We start from the raw sequence: 10990 nt of genomic DNA, 5'->3' as shown, positions 1-10990 counted from the left end.
TTAAAGGAATAAAATCACATTTAACGGAATTGTTACTTCTTGTTTTCTAATTGACTTTCTGTCTTACATTCATGCTGAAATAGCTATGAAAAAAGAAGTGATTATTTTTAATTATTTTTTTTTTTGCAAATTAATGTTATGGCCCATTTGCTGAAGAAAGAATTCGCAACATTGCATATATTATATAGGTTCGATACTTGAGACAAGCAAGTTACCCAGATTATGTAAGTTTACACATGTCAAAATTTTACGACCATAATTTCCATTGTAATAAATCTATCAATTTTATTATTTTAATTGTTTACCAATTTCAAATTATCTTGTCTTAATTTAGACTTATACAGCTTAAATACACTTATCATGTACTTGTAGATCTTATACATATACATATTACCGTTGTCAATCATATATATAGTTTACGTGTATTATATAAAACTCTAGCCGCGGGTAATAAAGACCGTCTGCCATTGACAAATTTCTCCTCAGAGTTCCTCTACAAATTTGACAAATGTCCAAGCCTTTGGCAGTGTTTACATATTCCTTCCGACAAGTATATTTTCAAAAGAGGAACAGCAAAAATATTCCATTAAACATTTTCTTGGAGTAATGTTGGACCTGTTTAGAATCATTTAGCGGATTTGAATCTCGAAAGGTAAGTTTTTGACACATTTATTCATATAAATTATATTCAAATTAAACAGACATATATTATTCTTACGTTCGATGCACATGGACTCAATGCAATCAGTTTAAAAAGCAACATTTAAAAAAACACAAAGAGGCTTACAACTAAAAGGAACTTAAAAATTTGAAGAAAAAAACTTGTGTAAGGTATGATTTTTATTTGTGTGATTTTATTCTCAATACATTACATGTAAACACATACGAAGACATTTGATTGATAAGTTTGGGGAAACATCGTTTATTTGCTCGTTGGTATTGCATTCTGGTTATATCTTTCAAGAACTGCTTGTATTTTTTAAAGGTCGGGAATTTGTTTCCATTTTCCAATCTGTTATTGGTTTTGGTGCTTTCTGCATAACAGTCTTCTTCTCTAAGTAAATTCCTCCGCAACGGAGCACCCGTGTCACACGGTATAAACAAATCCCTTATTTTTATTTATTGCTGTTTAAAAACATGGAGCAGACTAGATTAGAATATATACAATTCAGTCACACCATTTCAAACTATATGATTATACCAGTGTGTGTATTCTAATGTTCAACCACGCTGTGGCATTGTCCTGTCACAGTTATAAAGGGAAAAAAGGGGGAGGGGGGGGGGGGGGCAGATATTAAGCGCTCTCAAAGATGCTTAAATCTTTTAATATTTTTAGTGTGTAAGTTCAAGGTTAAGGCTGACAGTCCATCGGTTGTCGTTATTAACTGAAATCCGTTTTTTTTTGTTGCATTATGATTACAAAATGGTTTCAAACGAAAGAAACTTGAACGTAAAATACCACGTGCTGATCATTTTTCACTAATAGATATAAGGGTAAATTTTTTTTTGTCTCTGCACTGCGTGAACCCACCTTTTTTACGGTCAATGCATTTGAATGCAGGGACATATAGTTGGAACCCCCTCCTTTACCCTATGTTGGATACCCCATTAAAAAATACCTGGATTCGCCCAATAAAAAAGTGATCATGTTGCCTAGTGTACTGACCTGTTATTTGCTTCAAGTTTGTTTCTCTTTGCTATCTATTCATTATTCTTAAAATGAAAAGATATAAAAATGAGAAACCTATTCTTAAACGATAAAGTTGATTGATTGCTAGTTACATAACGCCCAGTGGCCAATAGTTCATGCATGTTCAAATTAAGCGATTGAACGACAAAAGGTCAAGGATGTAAAGTACTGTTCAAAATAAAGAGATTTGGTATGAATGCCAGTGAGATAACTATTATAGTCAAAAAACAAAACAAAAAGTGAAAAACTTATCTTTTAAAAGATAAATGAAACGTGGAATGAACTATCCACCAAAGGTATAGGAAGCCGATTTAAGAAAACATTTTGTAGCCGGAACACTGTATGACTTTCAACAATGAACAAGACTCCGTAAAACAAGCTATAATAAGGATCAGGCATGACAAATGTGGCATTAATGAGGACGTGAGTTTACTTTTGGTGTGTTTTTTTTTAAAGAGCTTCAGTGTTATACGGTATGAATTTTGCTCATTGTTGAAGGCCGGTGACATAAAGTTGTTAACTTTTTGTCTCTCTGGTGAAAAGTTGTCTCATTGCCAACCATACTGCCTATTCTTACTTTTATATAAGTTTATTCCGGACTTTTGATTTAAGTTAAAACTTGACATATATATTTAAATTGAAAAAAATAGACGTACAGATGCATGATAAACAAGTCATCGCTAGTACACACTTTTTACAACCAATATCATTTGTAAGTAACTTCCTATATAAGTTGTCATTATACAAGTAAAATTGACTTCAGACTATTTGATAACCTATACCTTTGATGTTTATTCTCTACTAACATATTTCAAGTAGACTAGATGTAAAATTTATCGTCTAGGTTATTATACACATATATCATTATACATCATAATATTGCATCAGCGTATAAAACTTGCTTGTGATAGAGCTTTTATGTGGTGTGTTCGGAAAACATCATCTGTCGTCTGCCTGTATATATATATTTAGAACGCAGTTAATGAAAATTTAGGACAGAAGAGAAAAAGTTACAATTATGTATTGTATTAATTTTTCACTATTCTTGATTTTTGTTGCGAAATACCATAGTCAGTCAATTTTTTTAAACCATTTTCCCTCTATTCCTTATTTTTTTGGCCCCATTCAGTATTCTATAATCTTTCATTTTCTGGAATCCTAACCCTGACCTTCAGAAATGATTTGTCCTTAAAATCAATGTTTGTTCCCTCTAAAATCAACTGATTAGACAACGTTTATAAAATACAATTTTTACGTTATTGTTGTACTGTTAAATGACAGGAAGAAATGATTGATTATATAATAAAATTAGTAAATATTTATTAAACAATGGCCGATTTCTGGAAATACACATTGAATTTACATTGTAATTTATCTTTTTATATATTCGGTCGATTGTAAATAAATCAATTATGTCTTTTTGTTATGTGACTTCTCGAACTAAAGATTTTTGATAATTCATCATCGAGTGACAATATTGCCGCAATAGAACAAAAACTGCAAAACCCAAGAATTGCATGCTGGGAAGATGCATAGTGATTAAACCAATTTCAATTAATGTACTTCCTTCCGCATTAAGAATGTTTACAACATACATTTGCATATTAATATTAACGCGTAGAAAGTGACAAACGTGGGAACAACCATTACAGTTTATACTACATGACTTTTTTCTAACAAAATGATATTATTTGTCTTTAAAATTTACATGCATGATTAACAGGCCATATCAATAAAATTACATATATATTCATGAGGTTATGTAATACCATGGTTAGTATAGTTAAGGGATGGAAATCGCATAAATATCACCTTGATCATGGATTTGTATAGTGTCACTATACAAATCTTTACTTTGATTAAATTCCCCAACATGTGAAAATGTCATAACGTTCCAAGAAGTCTGGGAGAGTAATTATTCAAAAGGAAAGTTTGCAACGTTGAAAATCGAAGAATAAAAATCTAAACACGAACCCTCATATAAACATATTGCAAAACTTCAAAACCAGGATGGGTTAAAATGCAAACATAGTATACACAAGAAACATATGTAATACATGAAAATTGTCCTAAATATGTCAACTTAATATTGAAAATATATATAGGTATATATCATGTCGATAATTGACTAATGTGAACCTTATTTTCGCAATTCCATGGAAGGCTATATGTATCATACAATGCTAGACAAAATATCTTCATTGGGATCTAAAATAGTTTAAAGTTTAGATGATTTGGATCAAGCTATAGACATGAAAAACAGTTTAAAACAGTGAACAATCATATCAAATGAAATCATATAACAAAAATTAATTTCAAAAGAAAGAAAGAAAGAAAAGCTTCAGAATTAAAGTTCACGAAAACCAGAACTCGTTATCGTATATCTGTATATACAGTATTGGAAATCATGGTAAAAAAGTCACGTATACAATAGAGAAATGGTTAGTCAACGAAATCAAAACATTTTCGTCGAATATTTTGATATCTTATATAAACGACATATATGTAACATTGTTGTGTGTTCAAAGAATTAAAATTGGTGCTGGGTTACGGCAAGGATGTTCAATTTCATATAACATTTAATACACAATTCAACAAGTACGACATAGTATATATATAGAGGAATGTTTGTCATGGTAGTTGAGATGGGGGTTGAATGCTTCATACGTCTATACCTCTATTTTGAAAAGAAAAAATTCGTTCTACAACAAATTCTCCGATGCCTTGTCATTTTCTGGCATGGCTAAGGTTCTTAGTTATCGAACTTATATTACAGTTATCGAACTTATATTAGTCAATTAGTCATGAGTATATAATATCAATTTGACTTTCAAATGCATTATAAATGCATATATATAGTTATATATCTCTATTTTTTACAGATGTTGTTGCTGATTTTATCTACATTGTTTCTCACAACAATATACAGTTCCAATGCAGCTTCTGATGACGTCATCACATTTGATGTCAGATTGCTGGACGGAGGGGACATAACTTATAGCTTCAACAGATCTGAGTATGGTGACTGTATCTATACATCACATCACCAACAAGTCACATGCATGGTAAAACGGAAGTACAAATCGGTAGTGGATAAATGGAAATACAATCCTTTACAGTTAAAGTACTTGTCAGTTAATTGTATGGAACAGACATATTATGCAAATAATCGCCATGCTTGTATTTGTGTAAACGGAAGTGATGCTGCGAATCCTGGGAAATCTAAACAACATGATAATTTGCATTACTGCCACCTAACAACATTGCCTGAAGGTATGTTTGCGAAATTATCACAGCTAACACTTTTGGATTTGTCTAGTAATTCCATAAAGGAGGTACAAGAAGACACGTTTGCTGGATTATTTTCCCTAAAGTACCTGGACATTAGCCATAATCCTATTGGCTCTATTGCTGTCAAATTTCTCTGTGATTTGCATATGATAGAAGTATTAAAACTGAAAAATATAAGTATGAGCAGCAAGACATTTCATAAACGAATTCTACATTGTTCGTCGTCACTGAATCAACTAAAGTATATTGACTTGAGTGACAACCATATCGAAAGCATTCCAAATCAGCTGTTTGATAGCATTCCTAACGTTCAAACACTTATCCTTCGTAACAACTGGATTAACTTTATTTCCGTGACTGCATTCTTTGGTGCCAGTAATCTTAAATATTTGGATTTATCTAAAAATCATCTTCCTGCAATTCAAAATTCGTTTTGTAAGTTTATGTATCAAGTCAGGTATATCAATATATCGTCTAATCGATTGACACATCTCGATATGGATGACATGTCTAATTGTGAAACAATGACCGTTTTCGATACGTCAATGAACATGATACATGAAATAAAAGGAAGGTTATCACAACGATCAGACTTACAAGTTTTCAACGCTTCAGGAAACGGTATAAAGAATATAAGTGATAGATTTCTTCTCAATGCAACAAACTTAAATGTCATGGATTTGTCTAACAACGAGTTGCATCAGATATCCGCGGAAGTCTTCAACAACATGACCAAATTAAAAGTTCTTAAACTGAATGGAAATAACTTCAATGACACTGTAGATATTCTCGATATTTTTAACTACACTCGGAACCTAGAATCATTAAATATAAGTTCAAATGTTATTAGGTATATTGTAAATGGTACGTTTCAGCTTCTCAGCAGTTTGCAAACTTTGGATCTATCTAACAATAGCATTTCAAAAACGTTTTCCGATACATTTAAAGGGATGCAATCGCTAAAAGCATTATATCTCGATCATAATAACATCCGGGATATAAATAGAACATCACTTCTGCCGCTGACGTCATTAGAGATTATCGATTTATCGCATAACATGATCGACAATATCATAGACAACGTTACAATGCCAGAAACCTTGATACGTGTGAATTTAGAAGAAAACATTTTAAGTAAATTTCCGAAATGTTTCAATAAAACGAACCTCAAAAGTCTAAATCTTAGAAGCAATATAATTGCTACAATGAAAGGAAATCGAACCAAGGATTTACAAAGTTTGGAAAGAATTGATCTCAGTTTTAATCAGCTTGACTCGTTCGATAATGCATCCTTTATAAATATGACGTCATTATCAGATTTGAATCTATCTTTCAATATCATATCCGGAAATTTATCTGCTGACGTTTTCTGTGGAACAGAGAATTTAACTATTTTGAACCTTAAAAAGAATTATATCAGTAACATAGAAAAATTCTTCACCTTTCATTGGACGAAAACTATAACTCATCTTGATTTGTCATTCAACACAATTCAACAAATCAATTCTTTAATGTCACATGAGTTCAATAACCAATCGGATCACTTGTTACGGGAACTGAACTTGGAACATGGTTACATCCAGGATATTTCCCAGGATTCTTTTCTAGGATTTTTGAATTTACGTCAAGTGAATTTAAGAAATAACATGCTTAGAACAATTCAACCTTTTAACATTGCGTATAAGACAGAATTTTTGTTACAAAACAATCCTCTACAATGTAATTGTAACATGAGTTGGTTGTCGGACAGTTATGTCACAGTCGGCGAACATAAAGTGTCAACTTTTGATTACGAGGTTGGCACGTGCGTTGTTCAACCAAAAAATATAGAACTTCCGGTTAGAAAGGTACTGAAAAACCAGTTCAGGTGTAAAGTAGTTAATGACTGCGATCGAATGTGTGAATGTTTTTCGGATAACTCCAAAACAAGTGAGATTGATTACATAGATTGCAACGGTTTGATTGGCTACATGCCTGAAATATTGTCACGTGACGCCAAAGTCATTTATTTGGATGGCAATAGAATACCTATTTTGAAATTGCCAGAACACTATAGTCCTGATTTCCTTACAACAGAATTATATGTAAACAAGAGTCAGATCGGGTTCATAGAAGACATTTTCTTTTCTGGTTTTGATAAATTGGAAATTTTAGATTTGAGTGAAAATAAGATATCGACACTTCCAACTGCGATTTTCAACAACTTGTTCAATCTTAAAAATCTTTATTTATCAGACAATAACATACAAACTGTTTCTCCGTTGTGGTTTAATGGGCTTTCTCTTAAGATACTAAATTTAAACGGCAACAAGATACACCACGTAAGTCAAACATTTTTGTCCCAAATTGATGGCATGCACAGTCTTCGCTACTTACAATTACAGAACAATCCGTGGCAATGCGATTGTAAAAATAGAAATTTCAGAATATGGCTGAAAACTTCCGGAAAAGTGGTCCGACATCGGTATGATATCGATTGTTATCGCGATTCCAAACCATTGTTATCAGTTCACTTGTCAGAGTTTGTTTGTAAAGTAGAAGAAAGCCATGCAAAGAGACGTGGCATCATAACAGCTGTGATTATTGCATTGATTTGTCTTGTCATTGTTTTGTCAGCAGCAATATACTATAGGAGAGACTTGATAGCTGTGTTATATGTAAAGCTAGGCGTTGGTTGCTTACGACATAAATACGAACTTAACAGACCCTACGATGCATATCTCATCTATGACACAAATGACGCAAAGTGTTCTGATTGGATAAATAAATCTTTATTAATTTTCCTCGAAAAAAGAAGAAATCCTTATAACATTGTAGCAACAGACAGAAGTAAACTATCATCAAGTGTCGCCAACACTGAAAATACACAACTTCAAGAAAGCAAGAGTTGCATATTCATCATAAACAATACTGTTATGTCTAACTCTTGGTGCGTAGAAAACTTCCATAGAGCCTGGAACTATGCAAGAAAAAATCCAAAGTTCAAACTTATAATAATTGTGTTCGGTGATATAGAATTAAATATGTTAGAACAAGAAATGAGAGTAATGCTGTCTCAGGGACAATATATAACAGCCCGATCAAAATCGGTCTGGGACAGACTAATTTATGAACTACCCAATCCAGAGACAGGATTCCGTTCTGTGCGAGGTGAAGATGACGTTTCAGAAAATGACGTCATTATCTATAGTGCGTCAAGTAATATTTTGGACGAGTATGGAAGTGTATCAATGCCGTCTCACAAATTTATATAAATCATCGTGATTTTTAATTGTATGTACTTGTATGTTAGCTATTGTGTTTATGAATGATTAAAGTATGTTAACTATCATTTTTATCTTAAGAAACGATAAATTGTGCTATGTTAGTGGAAACTTTGGCCGTCTTCACATAGACAACTTCGTTAATTGAACGTTTTAATATCTATTAGATATTTTTCAAATTTAAATTGAGCTCCCTAAAGCAAGTTGACCGTGGTTGTTTTTTGTTGGTTCGATTTATCCGATTTTGTCAAAGTTATATAGCTCTGTACACAAAAAACGTCCATCAAACTTGACGAGGGGTATTCCAGAAACACTGTGCCATGTATCCAAATGGCCAATCAAAAAGTAAAATCACAAAACTTCTGAACTCCGAGGAAAATTCAAATAGGAAAGTCCAGGCTAATATAATCAAATGGAAAAATCAAAAGCTCAAACACATCAAACGAATTGATAACAACTGTCCCATTCCTGACTTGGTAGTACTACAGGCATTTTTCTCATGTTGAAAGGGTGGTTAAAACCTGGTGTTTAAGCTAGCTAAACCTCTCACGAAATAGTCGCATCATTTCCATTTCTAGTATAGTGTCAACGATGTGTCAACATTGTGTTATAATCTTAATCACTATAAAACAAACAGATACGTAACAAACAAGTACGAAATGGCAAATAGACCAAGCATATACAAATTTACCAAAGTACAATAACCCAATGACGGAATGTATAAGTACACAGCCACATCATATATCTATCAAAGAAACATACAAAAACTTATAGACCAAGCACATTAGCAAAAATAATAACAAGCATACACATTATTTTACAATAGCACAATAATGGGATGTACCAAAGAAATATCAAAAGGCATATAGACAAAGCACATTAGCAAATTTAAATATTACTTTTATTTTTTAGTCTTTTTTTTAATTGATATCCTTTGGACGTGGCACGGTACTTGTACATCCCGTCATTCACACAATCATTGTGTTAGTGTATCTCGTATCCTTGTCTTTCGTTTTGGTTAATGTGCTTAAAGAAGTAAAATCAAGCGTACAAATGGTACAATTTAGGGAAAAAAGTTGTCCGTTTTCTGGTTTCTAAACACGACACTATTATCGGAAAACAGATGTCACCTCCCTTCACAAATTGCACCGAGTGTATGTTTAATTTTACTTTTTTGGTTGTTCTTACTTGACGAAATACTTGGATTTCTAACTGCACATAGTAGGTAACCTGGCGAAAAATTATATGATCCCGAGTGAAAAGTCGGTTATTTGAAAATGATCTGGGAGATGATAATCTAGACAAGAGCGTCGGTCACCAGAAATTTATAAAGATTATGTATTTTCATTTGGAGTAAAATTTCTTACCAACAATTTTGATACGGGTTGTCTAATTGAGTGCAATATTTATGTTCTTTCAGGTGCATTTATCCGAAACTATGTCAGTAAAATTATTATATGCTGAATTTCTTAACTTTATTGATGGGAAGCATGCATAGTGTTGATAATATCCAGAATATGTGTTATGCACATACCTAGCAACAGAATATGTGTCATGCACATACGTAGCGTTGTTGACATCTAAAATCATTGATATGAGCTTCCTCAATTTCTAGTAAAGTGTAAAATTTTATTAAGTAAGGATATATAGAATGATCACTAGTGAGACAACCATCTACCAGAGACCAATGGACTTAGACGTTGGCAACTGTGTTTGTCGTACGGCCTTCAATAATGAACAAAATTCATACCGCATAGCAAGCTATAAAAGACTCCGAAATTGTAAATGTATAACAATTCAAACGAGAAAACTACCAGTCGGATTTATCACCGAAACAATAAACGAAAAACACAAATTTGATATACAGCAACAAACGGTAACCACTGAATTACAGGCTACTGGATTTTGACAGGCACACACAGAATGCAGCAGGGTTAAATATGTTATTTGTATTACAGTATTAACATTTTTAACGTTGCCATAAATAATTATTCTTTGATTTTTAGCAATGTGCAGTTAACTTTCCATATCCCTTTACTGAAAAATCATAAATATATTTTTTGTTCTTTCTAGCAATATGCAGTTTACTCTCCGTTTCCCTTTTAATACTGAAAAATCATCCGTATACTTTTTTTAGTTATGTAAACTGCACATGGCTATAAAACATAGACTTATTTATGCCACATTTATGGAACAACCCTTTAACTTAAAAGGGGGTTATTTACTTTTTTTTTTTAAATATAAATAAATTCTGATCCCCAATTTGATAAAAAAAAAAAAAGTATGGTCAAGCTTATGACAAAAAAATATTCTGAATCAAGATTCCGCCATACCTTAGAGTGTTACATGATGAAAAAAAATTGATTGATCGCGTTGAAAAACTAAAAAAGATATGTTCCCGCTTTGCACGAAAAAAATCTGACTCAGACAAAATCATAAGCCCCTCGAGCTCCTTTTAAAGTTATAGGTTGCTTCCTTAATAATGCAATTCAACTGAATAGACAGTAAATACGAAACTAAAGCATTGATAAACAAAATTTACATTAGCTACATGTTCTGTAACCGAGTCCCTGTGGCTCTACAACCCGCTGCGGTCACACTAGAGATGTGAAATCTGATACAGTGTGTTCCTACTTCTCTGAATATCTTAATTTACTCACATTTGGGGGTTGTTTTTTTTTATCACACAGGATTCTTCAAATTATAAAATTTCTTAATAAAATTTACCATGTTTTATTACATGTAT

The 10990-nt window shown here is 32.4% G+C and overlaps 1 protein-coding gene across 2 annotated transcripts; it reads left to right on the top strand.

Moving 5' to 3' along the window:
* The first annotated feature begins 411 nt into the window (after nt 1-411).
* LOC139495660 (toll-like receptor 6) lies at nt 412-8312 on the top strand. 2 transcript variants are annotated; one of them, XM_071283964.1, is made up of 2 exons: nt 412-652; nt 4573-8312. In XM_071283964.1, the coding sequence occupies exon 2, from the start codon at nt 4573-4575 to the stop codon at nt 8233-8235; it is 3663 nt and encodes a 1220-aa protein (XP_071140065.1). In that variant the 5' UTR covers nt 412-652; the 3' UTR covers nt 8236-8312. The 2 variants fall into 2 exon arrangements, with proteins under 2 accessions (XP_071140065.1, XP_071140064.1); XM_071283963.1 differs by lacking the exon at nt 412-652 and adding an exon at nt 2707-3756 and having other exon boundaries at nt 3908-8312.
* The last annotated feature ends 2678 nt before the right edge of the window (nt 8313-10990 follow it).

The sequence above is a fragment of the Mytilus edulis genome, chromosome 11 (genome assembly GCF_963676685.1).
Source record: "Mytilus edulis chromosome 11, xbMytEdul2.2, whole genome shotgun sequence".
NCBI lineage: Eukaryota > Metazoa > Mollusca > Bivalvia > Mytilida > Mytilidae > Mytilus > Mytilus edulis.
This window is presented reverse-complemented; position numbering and strand designations above follow the sequence as displayed.